The following is a 24050-nucleotide window of genomic DNA, read 5'->3' on the forward strand; positions in this document are numbered from 1 at the left end:
TAAAGTAAAAAAGAAAAAAAATATTCACACATGTAAGAAAAAATAAATTCCTAAATAAAGAAAAAAAAATATTGTTCCCATAAATACATTTCTTTATCTAAAAAAATAAAAACAACAATAAAAGTACACATATTTAGTATCGCCGCATCCGTAACGACCCGACCTATAAAACTGTCTCACTAGTTAACCCCTTCAGTGATCACCGTAAAAAGGCAAAAAACAATGCTTTATTATCATACCTCCGAACAAAAAGTGGAATAACACGCGATCAAAAAGATGGATATAAATAACCATGGTACCGCTGAAAACGTCATCTTGTCCCGCAAAAAACGACCCGCCATACAGCATCATCAGCGAAAAAATAAAAAAGTTATAGTCCTCAGAATAAAGCAATGCAAAGAATTATTTTTTCTATAAAATAGCTTTTATCGTATAAATGCATCATAACATAAAAAAATTATATAAATGAGGTATCGCTGTAATTGTACTGACCCGAAGAATAAAACTGCTTTATCAATTTTACCAAACGTGGAACGGTATAAATGCCCCCCAAAAAAACAAATTCATGAATAGCTGGTTTTTGTTCATTTTACCTCACAAAATAAGAAGCGATCAAAAAATGTCACATGCCCGAAAATGTTACCAATAAAAATGTCAACTCGTCCCGCAAAAAAACAAGACCTCACATGACTCTGTGGACCAAATTATAGCTCTCAAAATGTGGAGACACAAAAACTATTTTTTGCAATAAAAAGTGTCTTTTAGTGTGTGACAGGTGCCAATCCCAAAAATCAGCTACAAAACCTGCTATAAAAGTAAATCAAATCCCCCTTCATCACCACCTTAGTTAGGGAAAAATAATAAAATAAAAAAAAGTATTTATTTCCAATTTCCCATTAGGGTTAGGGTTAGCTTTGGGGCTAGGGTTAGGGTTGGGGAAAGGGTTTGGGCTAGGGTTAGGGTTGAAGCTAGGGTTAGGGTTGGGGCTAGGCTTAGGGTTGGGGCTACGGTTAGGGTTGGGGCTAGGGTTTAGGGTTGCGGCTAAAATTAGGGTTAGGGTTGAGGCTAAAGTTAGGGTTAGGGTTTGGATTACATTTACGGTTGGGATTAGGGTTAGGGGTGTGTCAGGTTTAGGGGTGTAGTTCGGGTTATGGTTGAGATTAGGGTTAGGGGTGTGTTGGAGTTAGGGGTGTGGTTAGGGTTGGGATTAGGGTTAGGGGTCTGTTGGGGTTAGGGATGTGTTGGGGTTAGGGGTGTGTTTAGGGTTATGAGTAGAGTTGGGATTAGGGTTAGGGGTGTGTTTGGGTTAGGGTTTCAGTTAGAATTCGGGGCTTCCACTGTTTAGGCACATCAAGGGCTCTCCAAACGCGACATGGCGTCCGATCTCAATTCCAGCCAATTCTGCGTTGAAAAAGTAAAACAGTGCTCCTTTCTTTCCGAGTTCTCCCGTGCGCCCAAACAGGGGTTTACCCTAACATATGGGGTATCTGCGTACTCAGGACAAATTGGACAACTTTAAGGGTCCAATTTCTCTTGTTACCCTTGGGAAAATAAAAATTTGGGGGGCTAAAAAAAAACATTTTTGTGGGAAAAAAATTATTTTTTATTTTCACGGCTCTGCGTTATAATTTGTAGTGAAACATTTGGGGGGTTCAAAGTTCTCACAACACATCTAGAAAAGGTCCTTGGGGGGGTCTAGTTTCCAATATGGGGTCACTTGTGGGGGGTTTCTACTGTTTAGGTACATTAGGGGCTCTGCAAACGCAATGTGATGCCTGCAGACCATTGCGTGGGTTTCCTCCGGGCACTCCGGTTTCCTCCCACATTCCAAAGACAAACTGATAGGGATTATAGATTGTGAGCCCCATCGGGGACAGTGATGATAATGTGTGCAAAAGTGTAAAGCGCTGCGGAATATGTTAGCGCTATATAAAAATAAAGATTATTATTATTATTATTATTCCATCTAAGTCTGCATTCCAAACGGCACTCCTACTCTTCCGAGCTTGGACAACTATTTTTGAGGTCCAATTTCTCCTGTGACCATTGGGAAAATACAAAACTGGGGGCTAAAAAATAAATTTTTGTGAAAAAAAAATAATTTTTATTTTCACGGCTCTGCGTTACAAATTGGAAACACTTGGGGTTCAAAGCTCTCACAACACATCTAGATAAGTTCCTTAGTGGGTCTACTTTCCAAAATGGTGTCACTTGTGGGGGGTTTCAATGTTTAGGCACATCAGGGGCTCTCCAAACGCAACATGGCGTCCCATCTCAATTAAAGTCAATTTTGCATTGAAAAGTCAAACGGCGCTCCTTCCCTTCTGAGCTCTGCCATGCGCCCAAACAGTGGTTTAACCCCACATATGGGGTATCAGCATACTCAGGACAAATTGCACAACAACTTTTGTGGTCCAATTTCTTCTCTTACTCTTAGGAAAATAAAAAATTGGGGGCAAAAAGATCATTTTTGTGAAAAAAAATATGATTTTTTTATTTTTACGTCTCTGCATTATAAACTTCTGTGATGCACTTGGTGGGTCAAAGTGCGCACCACACATCTAGATAAGTTCCTTAGGGAGTCTATGTTCCAAAATGGTGTCACTTGTGGGGGTTTCAATGTTTAAGCACATCAGGGACTCTCCAAACGCAACATGGCGTCCCATCTTAATTCCAGTCAATTTTGCATTGAAAAGTCAAACGGCGCTCCTTCCCTTCCGAGCTCTGCCATGTGCCCAAACAGTGATTTACCCCCACATATGGGGTATCGGCGTACTCAGGACAAATTGTACAACAACCTTTGGGGTCCATTTTCTCCTGTTACCCTTGGTATAGTTAAACAAATTGGAGCTGAAGTAAATTTTTTGTGAAAAAAGTTAAATGTTCGTTTTTTTTAAACATTCCAAAAATTCCTGTGAAACACCTGAAGGGTTAATAAACTTCTTGAATGTGGTTTTGAGCACCTTGAGAGGTGCAGTTTTTAGAATGGTGTCACACTTGGTTATTTTCTATCATATAGACTCCTCAAAATGACTTCAAATGTGATGTGGTCCCTAAAAAAAATGGTGTTGTAAAAATGAGAAATTGCTGGTCAACTGTTAACCCTTACAACTCCCTAACAAAACAAAAAATTGTGTTCCAAAATTGTGCTGATGTAAAGTAGACATGTGGGAAATGTTACTTATTAAGTATTTTGGGTGACATAGCTCTGTAATTTAAGGGCATAAAAATTAAAAGTTGGAAAATAGCAAAATTTTCAACATTTTTGCCAAAATTCCATTTTTTTTTTACAAATAAACGTAGGTGAAATCAAAGAAGTTTTACCACTATCATGAAGTACAATATGTCACGAGAAAACAGTCAGAATCATCAGGATCCGTTGAAGCGTTCCAGAGTTATAACCTCATAAAGGGACAGTGGTCAGAATTGTAAAAATTGGCCCAGTCATTAACGTGCAAACCACCCTTGGGGGTTAAGGGGTTAATTTCTTTACAAACTATTGAGAATTTGTATTTCTTGTATTTTATTAATATTTAAACTTACATTTTTTAACTGAATAATTATATACGGTATGTCTATTTTGAGCTCACAAACTTCTGAATCATTGTTGTTTTTTTTAGATTTTAATCATGCCAGCCACAAAGAGGTCTGATTGGTCTCCAAAAAAGAGAGCTATGGCTATTGTTTTTAGGAAGGAGGGATACAGTTTCAGAGAAGTTGCTAGGAAAATGTGTGGTGGAGTGGAAGAGGAAGGAAAAAGGCAACAATTCCAAAAACAGACAGAAGAATTGTTAGGTTAGCCTTGCAAAACAGAAGAGAATCAGCCAAGGAACTCAACCAGCTCTTGCACGATGGAGAAGTTTCGGAGTCGGATAGAACAGTACATCGCCGATTACTTGATGCCGGTCTGAAAGCATGAACACCAAGGAAAAAGCCATTCCTAAATCTTAAACAGAGAAGTAAGAGAATTTCCTGGGCCAAAGAACATCCTAGCTGGGCAACTGAAGATTGGAAGAAAGTAATCTGGAGCGAAGAAACGAGAATATCAATTTTTGGTAGTGACGGAGTGCGTTATGTTCTGAGAAAGCCAAAGGAAGACTGTCTTCCAGAGTGTATTGATTGCAGCTGTTGTCATGTTGTCAGTTCTTGGTACCATGTTATAGCCACAGAGAACCTGAGAAGTCTTGTTGAATCAATGCTAAGGAGATGCAATTTGTTATCGATGCTAAAGGATACCCTACACGCTACTAAAGAAAGAACACATAGGGATAGCATGAAATTAAGTTATTAGGACATGATATTTTGATTCTGCCATTCCATTGTTCTTATAGAAATAATGAGATATTTTGTATTATGGTAACCTTTTTTCTATGTACAGGTGTTCTAATCTACTTGTGGCATTATTGTTATAAACACTTTGTATGATTGCAAAATTTGAAAGTGTATCCACAATTTTGTCCACTAGTGTAGATGGCAGATGATGATAGGAGTGTTATGTATGAACTATAACTACCACTCTCTGCTAGATATGAAAATATCTATTTCATAATTCCCATAGACTAGTGATTGTAAAGCAGAGTGTGATGTGCATGTTTGGCAAACTATGAGCACCCTGCATGGGGCAATACTTGTTTGGAAGATCAGACCTCCATAAAATCAGATGTTTATTCCATAATTACAGAAAACACCATTAAAGAGCTTTTCAAGTGGCAATTTTAATTTGCATTAAATATTCTAAAAACTTTTAAAACCAAATTACTGAGCCCATGTATCGCACATTAATAGGACTGGTAAATTAGAACTGTTTGTAATATACATGGAAGCTACATTCGTTGCAGAGGCCCACTGCTATGCAGAAGATGGTCCTTAATTTACAGATCCTCAGTGATCCGTTATGGAGTCACGTCACAGGACCAAAGTCAGCATTCATCAAAATAAAGTTGTTTTTTCGCAATATTCTCAGTTTTTTTAATTTGCTTCCATTTTGGAAAAGATTGTACATCAGAATTAACAAAAGCTTTCCCAGGCGATGGTTTCTACATGTTCATTCTGTCCAACTGCTGTACTACAGTATGAGCTTAGATCTGGAGCTGTATACAGTATATCTTACAAGTTTGGCTCTGCTGCTGGATTTATGATATTAGTTTGGTTCTGGTGGATTGTTCATATTTGGAGTAATTGTGACCTTTAGGAAGACCATTGGCTGTGCACAGGCAAACTACTATTTGCTACAATGCTTGGCCCAAAGATAAGAAGGTGGAGTACGATCTCAGCTGCTGTGATGATGTTCATATGAGCCTAAAGTTCCCCTTTAGCATAATTGTTAGCACACATAATTACGATTTTATACAAGCCATGTTTCTAATACCTTAGCTAATGATGCCAGCAGTCGTTTCTCTGATTCATCCCTTCCATAGCACTGGAAGCTGTGTGTGTACACATTGTACTTGTATCCATACAGTGTCACTTCCAATGTGCTATTAGGATTTTGCTCTGACTTCTCTGGAAGGAATGAGATCTGTGTAGAGGCACCACCCAAATCCAGAGCCCCAGTTGTCTCCGCTCCATCTGGACGTATCCAAGTGCTCCAAATGTTTTTCTATGGGTAAAGAAAAGGCATATTGCATCCGCATTCTAGATAGCAGCACTCTCATACAATTTTACTCTACGTTATATGTGAATTTTTCAGGTACTAGTACATATTGTATGACCAGTTTTCCATTCTACGTAAGTTTGGAGACACTGTGCCGGTGGAGAAGACTACATCTCCTCTGCAGGGGATTTTAGAAGCGATCGTACAGTAGCTTTGGCAGTTGTCTTTACAATCTTTTCAGTCTTTGTCAACTGAGATTTAATAAGAGTTCACTTACAATATATTTTCTGCATTGTGGAGATCAAAGACGTCTCAATGGAAACATAGAATGATGAGGTGGTAGCCAATATAATCACAAAATATAATTTCAATTTCATCTGTTCCATTGTACTTACTGTAACATTTAAATATGCATTCACCTGACCACTTTTAATAGAAAAATTCTGGAATAAATCTTGTATTTTAGTCTAGAGTCGCACTCAAAAGAATTATAGTCCAGAGCTGTAGCACAACTCAAGATTTTGCCAACTCTGCAGGGTACAAGAGGGCTAGTTGGCTCCCTGTCCCCTACTTATCTTTTTAGCCAACTAAGTTTATATTTTATCTTACGTATTTTGTGGTGGGTAACTATTGTTATACAGTTGACATTGAGAGACCAATTGTTGTTCTTTTTGTTGCCTTTGATTTTTTTGTCTGGTGTCTCGTGGCATTTTATGTTTATTATGTCCTTATCAAGTCCTATTATATTTGGACCCCAGTGCATGGAAATCTCTCAAGCATTATGTTATCAATTTGGTTGTTGCACTTTAACTATGGTATGCCCCCAGTTTTGATGCCAAATTTATGTAATAGGCATGGTTCTGGTACTGCGTTTATACTACAGTATGAGGTTAGATCTGGAGCTGTATTTATGTTACAATGTTTTATGTTATGAGATTGGTAGTGGTGCTGTCTGTATGTTATGAGTTTGGTTATTTTGTACTTTTGTTCTGAGCTTTGTTCTGGTTCTGTATTTATGTTATGAGATTGTTTCTTTTACATAAAATAATATTTATTAAATTCCACATTAATTTCTAGGAGAAGGATTAATTTTCCATGTCACAATACAATGCAAGTACAGTACATTTATATCTTTGTCACTTAAGTAGAGAAACTGTTGTTAAAATTGTGAATCATACTGCTGTAAGCATTCACACTCAACTTGGCAGGGCATCCATGTGTATTTTAATTAGAAGATGAGAAGGCATCTGTGCCTGAGGTGACTCTCTTAATTCTATCTTCCCCATTAACATGTTGAAATCCAACTTATCCTTTTCCTCCTTCCTCTAACATGCGCTGTAGAATTGTGAGAAGTACAAACATATAAGATGATCCACAGTTGCTCCTCTAATCTGCAGGTTCAACCAAATTTAGTCATTTTAAAGGGAACCTGTCACCAAAAAAAAATGCCATTAACCAGTGTCAGTCAGGGCCGGAGGCGCGGTTACAGCCGCCGCTCTGTATAGACAAAATGTAGACTGAACCAGCTCTGCCCCCATGATGGAAACGGGAACTAAAACTGCGGGAATAAAGTTCCTTTTCTCCCCACAATGCAATGGCAAGTGCGGGTGCCAGGCAGGTTAGTATTGGTATTAACCTGCCGATTAACCCCATATCTGCAGGTTGATAGCGTTTTTTCTGGTTATAGGCTCCCCTTATTTAACAAGCAGGACAACACAAATATTGTTTCAGTCAAAGACGGCATGCTCTTGAAAAAAATTGCAGCAAAGCTGTCACAAAATCATACTAACAGGATTTGTCTTAAGCAGTATGACTTATAGCTTCAGGAATGTTTAATGAAATTTGTGTGAATGTACAAGCCTAATACAAGAAAATGAGGTCATTCTTTTAATAATCCTCCAAAACTAGCGATATGGTGAAGAAGCACACAGCAATTATTGTCAAAAAATAAATCCCCTGTCACTTTTTGTAGCAGCTGGAAAACAGTGGGAAAAAAGGCAATGTCAGTCATCTTTTTTTTTTTCTTTTGATTCTCTGTTATAGGGGCTATATATAGAGTAGCGGCTGGCTGGTGGAATTAAATGCCAGCTATGTATTAAACAAGCAGGGTGACAGGTAGTATGATTGAAAAAAAAATTATATATATATATATATATTTATATATATATATATATACTGTAAGTCAGTCAAGTTAAACCAAAGGATAAACCAGGGAGAAAGAACTAAAATCAGCAGTCAATGACAAGGTCAGTAGAATTACCGGGTTCAGAACCAGAGTCAAAATCAGCAGACGAGTGGGGGGGTTAAAAAATGCTATTAAGCTGCAAATATGGGGTTAATCAGCAGGTTAATAGCGTTCCCATACTGCCAGCTCAGTATGGGATCCCAGATCCCAGCAGATAAATCAGTAACATAGTAACATAGTAACATAGTTAGTAAGGCCGAAAAAAGACATTTGTCCATCCAGTTCAGCCTATATTCCATCATAATAAATACCCAGATCTACGTCCTTCTACAGAACCTAATAATTGTATGATACAATATTGTTCTGCTCCAGGAAGAAATCCAGGCCTCTCTTGAACCCCTCGACTGAGTTCGCCATCACCACCTCCTCAGGCAAGCAATTCCAGATTCTCACTGCCCTAACAGTAAAGAATCCTCTTCTATGTTGGTGGAAAAATCTTCTCTCCTCCAGACGCAAAGAATGCCCCCTTGTGCCCGTCACCTTCCTTGGTATAAACAGATCCTCAGCGAGATATTTGTATTGTCCCCTTATATACTTATACATGGTTATTAGATCGCCCCTCAGTCGTCTTTTTTCTAGACTAAATAATCCTAATTTCGCTAATCTATCTGGGTATTGTAGTTCTCCCATCCCCTTTATTAATTTTGTTGCCCTCCTTTGTACTCTCTCTAGTTCCATTATATCCTTCCTGAGCACCGGTGCCCAAAACTGGACACAGTACTCCATGTGCGGTCTAACTAGGGATTTGTACAGAGGCAGTATAATGCTCTCATCATGTGTATCCAGACCTCTTTTAATGCACCCCATGATCCTGTTTGCCTTGGCAGCTGCTGCCTGGCACTGGCTGCTCCAGGTAAGTTTATCATTAACTAGGATCCCCAAGTCCTTCTCCCTGTCAGATTTACCCAGTGGTTTCCCGTTCAGTGTGTAATGGTGATATTGATTCCCTCTTCCCATGTGTATAACCTTACATTTATCATTGTTAAACCTCATCTGCCACCTTTCAGCCCAAGTTTCCAACTTATCCAGATCCATCTGTAGCAGAATACTATCTTCTCTTGTATTAACTGCTTTACATAGTTTTGTATCATCTGCAAATATCGATATTTTACTGTGTAAACCTTCTACCAGATCATTAATGAATATGTTGAAGAGAACAGGTCCCAATACTGACCCCTGCGGTACCCCACTGGTCACAGCGACCCAGTTAGAGACTATACCATTTATAACCACCCTCTGCTTTCTATCACTAAGCCAGTTACTAACCCATTTACACACATTTTCCCCCAGACCAAGCATTCTCATTTTGTGTACCAACCTCTTGTGCGGCACGGTATCAAACGCTTTGGAAAGATCGAGATATACCACGTCCAATGACTCACCGTGGTCCAGTCTATAGCTTACCTCTTCATAAAAACTGATTAGATTGGTTTGACAGGAGCGATTTCTCATAAACCCATGCTGATATGGAGTTAAACAGTTATTCTCATTGAGATAATCCAGAATAACATCCCTCAGAAACCCTTCAAATATTTTACCAACAATAGAGGTTAGACTTACTGGCCTATAATTTCCAGGTTCACTTTTAGAGCCCTTTTTGAATATTGGCACCACATTTGCTATGCGCCAATCCTGCGGAACAGACCCTGTCGCTATAGAGTCCCTAAAAATAAGAAATAATGGTTTATCTATTACATTACTTAGTTCTCTTAGTACTCGTGGGTGTATGCCATCCGGACCCGGAGATTTATCTATTTTAATCTTATTTAGCCGGTTTCGGCTAAATGTGATTTTCGGCTCAGTGATTTTATCAAAACTGTAGAAAGCAACCCAGTAAGTGATACATCTCTGGAATTGTGGTCTTTGCCCCTACATCATGCTGCTCTCAGATGGGGTAATAAAAACCTAATGACAGATTCCCTTTAACCCCTTTTCCACCCGAGATGTATCCATACGTCCCCGTGACCTTTGCCTTATTGACCTTTGACAGATGGATACGTCCCGGTGATTTTGCGCGCACACTGATTCTGACAAATGACACCCTGGACTCAGTGCCAGGAGCAGTAAAGCACGTCAACCCCCTGAATGCTGCTATCGAACTCTATTGTAGCATTTCGAGAAAAGACAGAGGGATGACAGCCCCTCTTTCCCATAGATTGTAGACCCCTCAGGAAATGTATTTAGATTTGTAGTTAGCACCTTGAACCCTAGGTGCTTCGCAGAAGTTTATAACGTTGAGCCATGAAAATAAAAAAAATAAAAATTACATTTTCAGTAGAAAAATGTTATTTTAGCCCCAAACTTTGCATTTTCATAAGGGTAACAGGAGAAATTGCTCCTTACATTTTGTTGTGCAAAATCTCCTGTTACCCTTATGAAAATGCAAAGTTTGGGGTTAAAATAACATTTTTGTGGGGAAAATGTGATTTTTTTTATTTTCACGGCTCGACAATACATAAACTTCTGTGAAGCACCTGTGTGTTCAAGGTGCTGATCACACATCTAAATACATTCACTGAGGGGTCTAGTTTCCAAAATGGGGTCACTTGGGGATGGTTTCCACTGTTTAGGTACATTAGGGGCTCTCTAAATGTGATATGGTGTCCACTTTTTGTTCTAGCAAATTGCGCATTCAAAAAGTCAACTGGCGCTAATTCCCTTTTGAGCTCTGTCGTGCCCCCAAACAGTGGTTTTCCTCCACATGTATGGTATAAGAATGCTCAGGAGAAATTGCCCTATCATGAACTAAAATATGTCATGAGAAAAAAACAAACATTCTCAGAATCAGTGGGATCCTTTAAAAGCTTTACAGAGTTATTACCTCATAAAATGACACTGGTTAGAATTGTAAAAATTGGCCTCGTCATTAACGTGCAAACCCCCTTGGGTGGTAAAGAGGTTAAACATGCAACTTCTTTAAACTGATTGTCTACTTTATTTTTGTAAATATGTTGAGGACATGATTTTGCAGCACTCGTGATTTAAAAAATGTACAGGTTCTCTTTCTTTGTGAAGTGTCCCCTGCTTCACACATGAAGGGTTTTTCAATTGGAAGACGCTGATGGACATAAGTTGGTCACATGCTCCTACACCATCAGCCATTAAAGAGGGCAATCATTTCAGAAGCCATGTTTTGTCCCCCTATTACGACTTCCATATTTCTTGAAACCCCTTGAACAACATGTTACCTTGAACTACTTTTCTGATATTGGTGACTGCTTATCATGCAGACCTGTATAAACTGGACAAATTATGATTATTGATTATGAGATATATGACCTACCAGGCTTAAAGGTGGAATAGAAAGCATGCATTTTTTTCACACACCTCTAAGAAATTTCCCATTAAATAGTTGACTGTAATCCATCCGTAAACCCCTTCTTCCTGACCTGTAATGATGTGAGCTCCTCTAAAATCAAATGGCTGGGTTTGGAAGTAGTTCTCAATACTGAAAAGGACTCCTTGAGCAGCACTTTCATTTTTCAACCTAAGTAGTTTAAAGGAAAAAAACAATAAGAACATGGAAAGTGGATCTTCAATATCAGCCTTAATACACATGTGCGCCCTAGTACATGCAGTGTTATAGGCAATGCTCTTTTAAGTGATTTTACAGTTTAGATTTTGTAATATTTAAATAACGGATAAGGCAGAGTATTCACAATTTTTGTATAGAGAATCATAGGCGTATTCACACATCTCATCCATGCAGGGCCGGCGTCAGCACCTGGCACAGCGGGCAAATGCCGGGGCCCTGGGGAGAGAGGGGGGCCCACTCATGCTGTGATACAGCTGGGAGAGCAGAGCAGGAGATAACATACTCTCTCCGCCTACAAAGTCACTGCTGGCTGCGTTCTCTTAACCCCTATGTGCCAGCTCTGACACAAGCATCTTATCACTCAGTGAGTGCAGCCAGGCAGGCACACATAGGGGTTAAGAGAAGGCAGCCACTGTGACATTGTTTGTGGGGGGAGAGAGCACGTTCTCTGCTCTGATCTCCGCCCCTGGCTGGCTGCCGTGCTGCTGAACTTATGAGGCAGATTCAGGAGGAGCTCCTAGTCCTACCAGTGCATGGGTGAGTGGCGCTGCTATATACTATGTGGGCTGCTATATACTACATGGGCTGCTATATACTATGTGGGCAGTGTTATATACTACAAGGCTGTGTTTATATGCGATCATGAATCGGGGTATGTGTTAAAGGGGGGGCCCACTGAGACTCTTTCGCCCGGGGCCCTCAAAAACCTGGAGCCGGCCCTGCATCCATGTATTGAATGAGTGGCATGTAATCACATACATCCAAAAATTTTGCTATTCATATTTCATATATTTCATATTAGACATGCTTTTGCACGATAGAGTGCAACCTTTTTTGTATATTTATGTATGGAGGTAGCTGCTCCTGGTATGCACCTATTCACACTAGTTTGGATGTGCGAGTCTTTTTTCTGTCATTTCTGTGTTAGCTGACTGACTGCGCACTCCTCCCATCACCATGTGGTTTTTAATTGCATCTCATCACACTTGGTCCCGGTCAACCCATATGTAGGCTTTGCTGAACAGAGGTGTCCACATTCACCCAGGCATACAGACATTGGCCTTCGGTAAGTGTTCACATTTGGACAGGGAGATCAGGGACCCATCAGTTTTATGAGACCACCTTGACGATTGGTTGATGGGCTCACACTATTTGATTATATCAAATTCTGTGCAAAGCGTCTCTTAAATATTTTCCTAATGTTCAAAAGCCATTTTGCTATTCATATTTCATATATTTCATATTAGACATGCTTTTGCACGATAGAGTGCAACCTTTTTTGTATATTTATGTATGGAGGTAGCTGCTCCTGGTATGCACCTATTCACACTAGTTTGGATGTGCGAGTCTTTTTTCTGTCATTTCTGTGTTAGCTGACTGACTGCGCACTCCTCCCATCACCATGTGGTTTTTAATTGCATCTCATCACACTTGGTCCTGGTCAACCCATATGTAGGCTTTGCTGAACAGAGGTGTCCACATTCACCCAGGCATACAGACATTGGCCTTCGGTAAGTGTTCACATTTGGACAGGGAGATCAGGGACCCATCAGTTTTATGAGACCACCTTGACGATTGGTTGATGGGCTCACACTATTTGATTATATCAAATTCTGTGCAAAGCGTCTCTTAAATATTTTCCTAATGTTCAAAAGCCATTTTGCTATTCATATTTCATATATTTCATATTAGACATGCTTTTGCACGATAGAGTGCAACCTTTTTTGTATACATCCAAAAATAGTCTCCAAGATTCCCACTGAGGGACATCATTTTCATGGTGCTCATTGGCACGAAACTGTGTCTTGTGATGTAATGATGTAAAATCTGACACATTTCTTAATAAGTCACTTACCTGAGAAGTCTCATCCCTGCTGTGGCTCCCAAATATACAGGGGTGCTGTTCTGCTGATTAAATGGAATGACACTTATAACTTTCTTCATACAGTTGTCGATGTTCTTAGCAGCTTTTTCAGGCTCACTGGCATAGCTGGAAATCCCAAGTCCTTCAATAACAAATCAAACTATTTAGAACTTTCTTGAATTACATGCAGATGTATATTTGTAAGTATATGGTCTTCTAATTTGGAGAATTATTAATAGGAAGATGTTATCAGAAAATGTATCATAAAGCTTTTATGCCAAACATATTTAAGAATTTGTATGATTTTATTTTTTTAAGTCATCACATCTATATAAAATAAAATCCTTAAATTTTGCAGTTTTCACTCTGACTACAATGAAACCCCATTCACAATAGGTGATGGTCGCAGCTAATCTTCTCCTCCTCCCTACACAGTAGTCCTTGTGCTCCCCAGACTACCCTGTCAGCCCAGAATGACTATTCAAGGATAGTACTGGTGCTCAGTGCACCCTTGTCTTGGCCAAACATCCTCCTACCTACTTATTTTGCCTCTATCTCCACTCTTTCCTGACTCATTAAAGCCACCGAGCGCCTGTATTTGATTTGAACAAGCATTCTGTCTTGACAGACTCTTTATAACGAACCTGCCATAGTCAAAAAATGCAATTTACCAGCAGATATGAGGTCAATTTGCACAGATGCGATGCAAAGCGTGCTGTCAATCAAAGTGATGGGGTGTGAATACAGGCCACCACTCACAGTATAGTGAGCGATGAATATATCCGCTGCATACACACCTCTAGGACCTATGGGAGGTGGAGCCGCATATTCATTACTGTAATGGGCGGTACCATGTGACCGCTCGGTACAGGAAGAAGCTGGGGAACCAGGGAGCTGCAGGGACCGCACCTGCCGACCCCTGGGTATGACTCGAGTATAACCCGAGAGGGGGACTTTCAACCCAAAAAAATGGGCTGAAAATCTCGGCTTATACTCGAGTATATACGGTATACAATATTTGTGGTATATCGTGATGAAGGGGTCACCTGAACCCTGAAAAGCGTAGAATAAACCACGTTAAAACCTCTACAATTTTTGGAATTCTTCTTGTGGCAGCGCGGGGATGATCCTTTTTTCCTACCTAAGTGTAAGTTTTTATGCTTCTATAGATTGGAAAAAGGTATGTTTTAGTGTATGGCTGTAATTAGCAAAAATATATAGTTGATGTTATAGTTGATGCTGTTTTAGCCTTTGTTTTCAAAAGTTACTGTATGCTGATATTGCCATAGACATCCATAGAGTCAACTATATGCAAAAAGAATGTCATTTTGGGATATATTTGGCAGGTAAGCTTTAGTTTAGGAACTGTATTGATCTCCAACCTCCCTTTTACTCCTAAATTAATAAACATTTTTTTTCTAATGAGAGATAATAGCAGATATATTTAATTATATATAAATTCTGTTCTATACACATGCCTTGAATGAGATGTGACCAGAGCTTAAAGCTGTATTCACAGAACTATGTAAAAAAAAAGTTAAGAAAAAAAGTTTTGGTAAAGTGTTTTTTTCTTTTAACTAAATGGAGGATTCCAGAATGTGCCGCACACTTATGCAACTACAAGATCTTCTGAAGAAACAGGCACAACTGGACGGTGACATCTTCTTTTTAACCAGATGCGAGAAGGAAAATTTAATACCCAAAGGACTAAGTTTAAAGAATCCTATTTGGAACACTTACATGTTTTCTTCAGCTTCAAGAAAAAGGCCCAAATGGAAATACAAACTTTAAGGAGTACACTTAGGCTACGTTCACATTTGCGTTGTGCGCCGCTGCGTCGGCGACGCAACGCACAACGCAAATAAAAACGCACCAAAACGCACGCAAAAACGCTGCGTTTTGCGACGCTTGCGTCATTTTTTTGCCGAAATTTCGATGCAAAAAAATGCAACTTGTTGCGTTTTCTTTGCCCAACGCTTGCGGCAAAAAAAACGCATGCGTCGCACAACGCAGCACAACGCATGTCCATGCGTCCCCCATGTTAAATATAGGGGCGCATGACGCATGCGTCGCCGCTGCGTTTCCCGTCGCTGCATCGGGAAACGCTAATGTGAACGTAGCCTTACTACAAACGTACAACAGAAAATGCAGCATTATTATACAACACTGCAGACATACCTCATAGACAACAGCAAAAGTAACTCCACAGACCTCGACTGAAGGCAGGATTGCATTCAAGCATCTATCAAGAACCCCCCCAAAACACAACAGCATGAAGCAAAGCCGTCAGACTTACAGGGTTACAGTCAGCTGTCTTATTTATTTGTCATCTCACAAACCCACTAATCTAGTACACAGTGTGCTTTCTAGAGGTCTCACATTTTGTCCTACAAAACCCTATAGACAAAACAGAACTGTGTAGTGAAACGGAGCAATACTTCAGGAGACTGGGGCTTCTATGCAGCCAAACACAAGTCAGACTAGAGAATAAGAAAAAAACTTTATACCTCCTCCTGACTGCAACAGCACTTTGGACCAATATATTGACTCATTTAGACATTTGGTGCGGACCACAATATTGAATAAACAGAGAAAGGAAAAATCTAACATCAATTACACATTTTTTGTAATCTTGCCTGAAGAAGGAGCCACTGTGCTCTGAAAGCTTGCAAACATATTATTTTCTGGTTAGCCAATAAAGGTATTACTCCTAGAATACTTCTGTCATCATTGGGCAGAAAAGTATTCACATCGGTTTTTCTGGCTAACACGGTACCACAATACAATTTGTTATTGTACATCTATATGCTTCCCAAGATTCATAAGCCAGGCAACCCATTGAAGCCCATCATCTCAAGGGTGGGAACACTCACTGAAAAAAAAACATCTCAGGATGGGTAGAGAATGCTCTTATACTCCTGTTAAGAAAAACAGCTAGCTATTTATAAGACACCGATGACCTTTTGAAAAAGCTATCCACAATTGGTCCCCTCCCCAAGGGTACCATTTTAGCCACCATGGATGTGGAATCCCTATATTCTAACATCCCACCTGAAGATGGACTAACCACCTGCCAGACTGAATGATGGCCAGGTGTGGAATATTGTTTTTTATTTTTGTTTTATTACCGGAGACGAGGGATTCAGTGGAATTAGGACCCTTTACCAGCCTGAGAATACCAGCACCCAGCTGTCAGCTTTAGAAAGGCTGGTTGTCAAAAATGTGGGGGACTCCACGCTGTTTTTTGTAACTATTTATTTAAATCATTTTAAAAAAAACGTGGGGACCCCTCTATTCTTGATTACCAGCCTTCCTGAAGCTGACAGCCCCCAGCTGTCAGTTTTGTCTGGCTGGTTACAGAAAATACAGGAGAAAACTCATGCCTGAGTTTTTATTTATTTATTTATAGCCCAGGCGGCGGATGATGAATACTCCCATCAGCCCCTCCTGCTGTCACGGTTATTAGCGGCAGTAGGTATAGGATGATGGGAGTTATAGTCCCATCAGCTGCTGCCCGCTGTCATTGTTATCACTAGAATATAACTCATCATTCTCTCCTGCTTGTGCTGATCGCCGGCAGAGCAGAGGAAAATGATGAGAGATGTCTTCAGCACCCGGCGTCGGCGAAGTGCTTACTGTACCACTGATTCTCTGGCGCCGGGATGTGTAACACGAATGACCAGGGCCGCCATCAAGGCATTACTGCCCTTACTTGTGTATGGGGCCCGGTGAGCAGAGAGGGGCACCAAGCGGGCCCCTCACTTCTGCTCACCTGGTACTAAGCCAGTGTGCTGGAAAGCCGGGTATCAGCGCAGCTGTGTGCACTCATTCTCTGCTCCTTCCCTCTCTGCATAGTGAGAACTTGTGCAGAGAGTTGCCGGCTGCAGTGTAGCAGGGGCACACAGTCACACACTCTGTGACTGACACTACTCATCCCCGCACTGGCAGTCAGCAGCAGAAGCATCGGATCCCTCCCCTCCAGCAGCGTCACAGCTCCCACACTGTGAAGAGCCATGGAGGGGTGCTGCTAAATGTCAGGAGTGGAGCCACAGACAAGCAGGGAGAAGAAGGCAGAAAGGAAATATAAAAATCAGAGCGGGAGAGAGAAAAGATGTAAGAAGAGAGCCAGAAAACACAACAGAGAGGCAAGACACAGGTGAGAAGTTTACATATATATATTTGGGTATGTTCCCATGGTCAGTAACCGGCAGCGCTTTGAACGCAGCACATGTCTGCTCCGTCAAAAGCACAGCCGACTTTTGTACGTGCTGTGATTCCGCATGTGTTCATTGAACCGTGCGGAATCACCACATCCAATACAATGTACGGGGATATTTATCTTGCAGAGACTGAGCATCTCCGCAAGATAAATTGACATGCTGCTGTCTGGAAAGACGCGCTGCATGTACGTCTCCGCAGGGAAGCTGCAGCTGCCACTGCACACATAGTGGACATAATTCTTGAAATACCATCCACTATGCTGTAACATCTGGCCGCTGCGGGTTGGACGCCGCTGTTGTACACAGGGTCCATTCTACAGCATTTACTAAGGGTATGTTTCCACAGGCAGAAACCAGCAGTGCTTTGGCGCAGCACATGTCCGCTCCGTCCAAAGCGCTGCCAACTTTTGAACGCCGGTGATTCAGCCTGTCTTCATTGAACCATGTGGAATCACCACGTCCAATATATTGGACGGTGATATTAATCTTGCAGAGATGGAGCGTCTCCACAAGCTAAATTGACATGCTGCATCTGGAAAGACGCGCCGCATGTGCGTATACGCAGGGAAGCTGGAGGTGTCCGTGAACGCATAGTAAAGATGGGATTTCATGAAATCCCATCCACTATGCTGTAACATCTGGACGCTGCGGGTCGGACATGGTGGATGTACGCAGCTTCCAAATACCAGTGTTTACTGATCATGGGAACACCCTAAGACACTGACTGGAGTGGTGGGATTCAGGGGGCTCTCACCGGTTCAGTGACACTGCTTGTAAAAATAACAGGCAGTTGCCTGAACCATCAAGAAGTGGTGCCGCAATCTGGTTTCCTGGCCTGCAATTTTCAACTAAATGTGCATCTGATGAAGCACATTCAGTTGCAATATATTGTGGAAAAGAAAGCCGCCGGATTTCTGCACAGAAATAGTTACCAGCTGCCAGCCAATCACAGGCCAGCAGCTGACATCGGCGCACACGTCGCCAGCGTATGATGTCACTCATGCGTCGGCGCATCCGCACCTCAAATAAATGAGGGAGAGGGCACCCCTGGGCCATGGCCAGGTAAGAAGAATTTTTTAAAAACTTTTTTTATGTACTGAAAGCCACAGGATGGGCGCTCATATGGGGCAGGATGGGAGCTCATATGGGGCAGGATGGGAGCTCATCTTTTTGTATTGAAAGCCACAGGATGGGAGCTCATATGGGGCAGGATGAGAGCTCATATGGGGCAGGATGGGAGCTCATATGGGGGCAGGATGGGAGCTCATATGGGGCAGAATGGGAGCTCATATGGGGCAGAATGGGAGCTCATTTGGGGCAGGATGGGAGCTCATATGGGGGCAGGATGACAGCTCATATGGGGGCAGGATGACAACTCATATGGGGGCAGAAAGGGAGCTCATATGGGGGCAGGATGGAGGAGCTCATATGACAGCAGGATGGGAGCTCATATGGGGCAGGATGGGAGCTCATATGGGGCAGGATGGGAGCTCATATGGGGCAGGATGGGAGCTCATATAGGGCAGGATGGGAGCTCATATAGGGCAGGATGGGAGCTCATATGGGGGCAGGATGGGGGCTCATATGGGGGCAGGATGGGGGAGCTCATATGGCAGCAGGATGGAAGCTCATATGGGGCAGAATAGGAGCTCATATGGGGCAGGATGGGAACCCATGTGGGGCAGGATGGAAGATCATATGGGCCAGGATGGGAGCTTATATGGGGCAGGATGGGAGCTCATATGGGGCAGGATATGAGCTCATATGGGGGCAGGATGGGAGCTCATATGGGGCAGGATGGGAGCTCATATGCGGCAGGATGGGGGAGCTCATGGCAGCAGGATGAGAGCTCATATGGGGCAGAATAGGAGCTCATATGGGGCAGGATGGGAAACCATGTGGGGCAGGATGGGAGCTCATATGGGGCAGAATGGGAGCTCATGGGAGCAGGTTGGGAGCTCATATGGGGGCAGGATGAGAGCTCAGAGAGCTCATATGGGGCAAGATGAGAGCTCAGAGAGCTCATATGGGGGCAGGATGTGAGCTCATATGGGGGCAGGATGGGAGCTCATATGGGGCAGGATGGGCGCTCATATGGAGGCAGGATGGGAGCTCATATGGGGACAGGATGGGAGCTCATATGGGAGCAGGATGGTAGCTCACATGGGGTAGGATAGGAGCTCATATGGGAGCAGGATGGGAGCTCATATGTGGCAGGATGGGAGCTCATATGGGGGCAGGATGGGAGCTCATATGGGGCAGGATGGAAGCTCATATGCGGCAAGATGGGAGCTCAAAAGGGGGCAGGATGGGGGAGCTCATATGGCAGCAGGATGGGAGCTCATATGGGGCAGAATAGGAGCTCATATGGGGCAGGATGGGAACCCATGTGGGGCAGGATGGGAGCTCATATGGGGCAGGAAGGGAGCTCATATGGGGGCAGGATGAGAGCTCATATGGGGGCAGGATGGGAGCTCATGGGGCAGAATGGGAGCTCATATGGGGCAGGATGGGGAGCTCATATGGTAGCAGGATGGGAGCTCATATGGGGCAGAATAGAAGATCATATGGGACAGTATGGGAACCCATGTGGGGCGTGATGGGAGCTCAAATGGGGCAGGATGGGAGCTCATATGGGGCAAGGATGGGAGCTCATATGGGGCAGGATGGGAGCTCATATGGAGGCAGGATTGGAGCTCATATGGAGGCAGGAGGGGAGCTCATATGGGGGCAGGATGGGAGCTCATATGGGGGCAGGATTGGAGCTCATATGGAGGCAGGAGGGGAGCTCATATGGGGGCAGGATGGGAGAACATGGCTGGAGCCAAGAATGAGAAGGGGGCCAGGATGGGAAATATAATTACTTTAGAGGCTAATTAAGGGATATTATTACTGGAGGATACTGTTTTCAATGAAGGGGGTCCTATTACTCTACCGAGTGACACTATGTCACCTTTTTTTCTTCATCTGGTGTGGTGTAGAAGTCGGGAAAAATTAAGTGATATGTTCTGCAAGCAGTGCTCTAGATAACGGTGTTATTTCCTGCAGAGATGAGTCCTGGGTGGAAGAAGTGATGGCGGTCTGTGCTGGATGAAGATGAAAAGTAAAGATGGAAGACCATCTCGAGACGTCAGTGGTGAGTCAGTGTATTACATGTACACACATAGTATACACTGTATGTTACATACAGATCTCCTGTGTATAATGTCACTGGTGATCACTGTATTATCTGTACACTGTCCACCGGTGATCCCTGTATTACTAGTACACTGACACTATAATACAGAGCTCCTGTGTACAAGGTCACCAGTGATCCCTGTATTACCTGTACACTGACACTGTATACTAAGCACAGATCTCCTGTGTATAATGACACTTATGGTGATATTAGTATTGTGTTTTATTGATGATCAGTATTGTAGTAATCGGTCACTGTGTTGTGGCAATATGTGGTCTGGTCATGGTGTGGCGGTCTTTGTTCCTTGTATGTGGTATTATAGGTCACTATGTGGTGGTAATATGGTGTCTGGTCATGGTCGGTGGTATTTGTCCCTTGAATGTGGTATTATTGGTTATTTTAAAAATTGAAAAACAATTAACAATATACCTAAATTGTATTGGATATTTTAACAAATGTTTAATAAGTTACAGTAGAGTAGAGCCCGGCCAAAATAGTATACAAAAGCTACTGGCTATGTATGTGATCTGGTGATGGGAACTGGTAATGTGTGATTGGTGAGGACGTGGTGCAGAAGTGGAGTTTTTCCAAGAGAAGGCAATGGGACTGTGGAAAGTTCGTGTGATTGGGGTGGAGCCTGGCTGGAGTCTCAAGGAGGCCCCGAAAATGTTGCCAGTATGAGGCCCCGAAATTCCTAGTGGCAGCCCTGCGAATGACATCCCAGTGTGTCATCCGTGTGCACCTGTGCGGGACATATTGCCGGTAAAAAAACTGACATGTCAGTGTGTTTTGCTCATAGACACACGGTCCGTGGAAACACACTGACATGTGCACAGACCCATTCATTTGAATGGGTCTACATGTGTAAGTGTCTCTGGTACGTATGAAAACTGTCACCACTCGTACCAGAGACATGGACGTGTAAAAGAGCCCTTAGGAGTAGAGGAGTGGTGTTAGTCTGGAAGGTGAGTATAATTTTTATTTTATTTATGTAGCACCATGGGGCCATTAATAAAGGGTTTTCCAGAAGTGTACAACCATTTTAAATTTAAATCTGTTCAAGTTTTGGTAGGTCTACTGTGTATTTGGTATTATCCCACTTCACCCCCCACACACATACTTTAATGCAGAAGATTTTAAATGAAATTCTTAAGAATTTCCTCTGCTAACATGTAATTTGCCAACTGGATGGCATACTGAGCAGTCTGTTCTGCCTTCAAGGACAAGTATTACAAAGCCAATTTTGAGTCAATGTTAACTTTAGCCAATTTCATTTGATTAATGTAAATCTCCCTGGGACTTTAGATTCTCATTATATGATATAAGCAATTTAGAAATTGAGAATATAATTACTTTCTTACCATTAACGTTGCATTTGAAGGACTGGCTTACTACTCCAGTATTGTTCTCTTTTTCTGCAGGCCATTGATACACATATACTGTGGTCCTAGAAGATCCAGCGTCCAGCACTATGCCATACTGTACACACAGAACAGACACATTTGATGATTAATAATATATGAATGGGTCATAATAATTAATAATTTATTATGTACAGTTCAGTTTGATCTTTTTATGAGGTACATGAAACCAAAAATAATAATTTCGTTTTTTCTGAACTATTATGTAGGACTTTGTCCGAGGCCAGCTGCTAATAATTGATTACGTAATGCTGGACATGGGCACTATATTATTAACGAGAATATGATGGATTACAAGAGTCTTAATCAACTTGTTGACTTTCTGGTATTAGCCAAATGTACAATGAGGTATCAAGTGATTTTTTTAAAATGAAAAATGTCTTTCATGCTGAGTTGCTACCAATAGAAATGTCTGCCTGCATCATTTTAAGTAGTATATAAATGTGGCAGGTGAGACATGTTCTATACATATCCTTTTACAGGGGCAGATTTTATGCCTGTGTAACAAGGGCGACCGGGGGGGTATTTGTGGTTGAGCTATTTAAAAGGCACAGTTCCCCAGCAGAGTCCACTGAGCACACCATCAGTGAGCACCCCCGTTCCCTAGCACATAGACAGATGGAACCAACACAGTTCTTTCCCTACAAATTACTTTCTCCTCTGGTCACAGCGGTCCAGACGAATAACATAGTAACATAGTAACATAGTTAGTAAGGCCGAAAAAAGACATTTGTCCATCCAGTTCAGCCTATATTCCATTATAATAAATACCCAGATCTACGTCCTTCTACAGAACCTAATAATTGTATGATACAATATTGTTCTGCTCCAGGAAGACATCCAGGCCTCTCTTGAACCCCTCGACTGAGTTCGCCATCACCACCTCCTCAGGCAAGCAATTCCAGATTCTCACTGCCCTAACAGTAAAGAATCCTCTTCTATGTTGGTGGAAAAACCTTCTCTCCTCCAGACGCAAAGAATGCCCCCTTGTGCCCGTCACCTTCCTTGGTATAAACAGATCCTCAGCGAGATATTTGTATTGTCCCCTTATATACTTATACATGGTTATTAGATCGCCCCTCAGTCGTCTTTTTTCTAGACTAAATAATCCTAGTTTCGCTAATCTATCTGGGTATTGTAGTTCTCCCATCCCCTTTATTAATTTTGTTGCCCTCCTTTGTACTCTCTCTAGTTCCATTATATCCTTCCTGAGCACCGGTGCCCAAAACTGGACACAGTACTCCATGTGCGGTCTAACTAGGGATTTGTACAGAGGCAGTATAATGCTCTCATCATGTGTATCCAGACCTCTTTTAATGCACCCCATGATCCTGTTTGCCTTGGCAGCTGCTGCCTGGCACTGGCTGCTCCAGGTAAGTTTATCATTAACTAGGATCCCCAAGTCCTTCTCCCTGTCAGATTTACCCAGTGGTTTCCCGTTCAGTGTGTAATGGTGATATTGATTCACTCTTCCCATGTGTATAACCTTACATTTATCATTGTTAAACCTCATCTGCCACCTTTCAGCCCAAGTTTCCAACTTATCCAGATCCATCTGTAGCAGAATACTATCTTCTCTTGTATTAACTGCTTTACATAGTTTTGTATCATCTGCAAATATCGATATTTTACTGTGTAAACCTTCTACCAGATCATTAATGAATATGTTGAAGAGAACAGGTCCCAATACTGACCCCTGCGGTACCCCACTGGTCACAGCGACCCAGTTAGAGACTATACCATTTATAACCACCCTCTGCTTTCTATCACTAAGCCAGTTACTAACCCATTTACACACATTTTCCCCCAGACCAAGCATTCTCATTTTGTGTACCAACCTCTTGTGCGGCACAGTATCAAACGCTTTGGAAAAATCGAGATATACCACGTCCAATGACTCACCGTGGTCCAGTCTATAGCTTACCTCTTCATAAAAACTGATTAGATTGGTTTGACAGGAGCGATTTCTCATAAACCCATGCTGATATGGAGTT

General features: G+C 42.0%; 1 protein-coding gene across 1 annotated transcript in view; it reads right to left on the reverse strand.

Annotated features, from left to right (window-relative positions):
- ENTPD3 (ectonucleoside triphosphate diphosphohydrolase 3) overlaps positions 1-24050 on the reverse strand; it is an 87428-nt gene that overhangs the window by 17842 nt on the left and 45536 nt on the right. Inside the window, exons 3-6 of the mRNA XM_069730049.1 lie at positions 21997-22114; positions 13229-13379; positions 11166-11325; positions 5369-5599 (exon numbers count right to left, since the gene is read on the reverse strand). Coding sequence (XP_069586150.1) covers positions 5369-5599; positions 11166-11325; positions 13229-13379; positions 21997-22114 — 660 coding nt within the window. The remainder of the gene's footprint in view (positions 1-5368; positions 5600-11165; positions 11326-13228; positions 13380-21996; positions 22115-24050) is intronic.

Source organism: Ranitomeya imitator, chromosome 6 (assembly GCF_032444005.1).
Source record: "Ranitomeya imitator isolate aRanImi1 chromosome 6, aRanImi1.pri, whole genome shotgun sequence".
Taxonomy (NCBI): domain Eukaryota; kingdom Metazoa; phylum Chordata; class Amphibia; order Anura; family Dendrobatidae; genus Ranitomeya; species Ranitomeya imitator.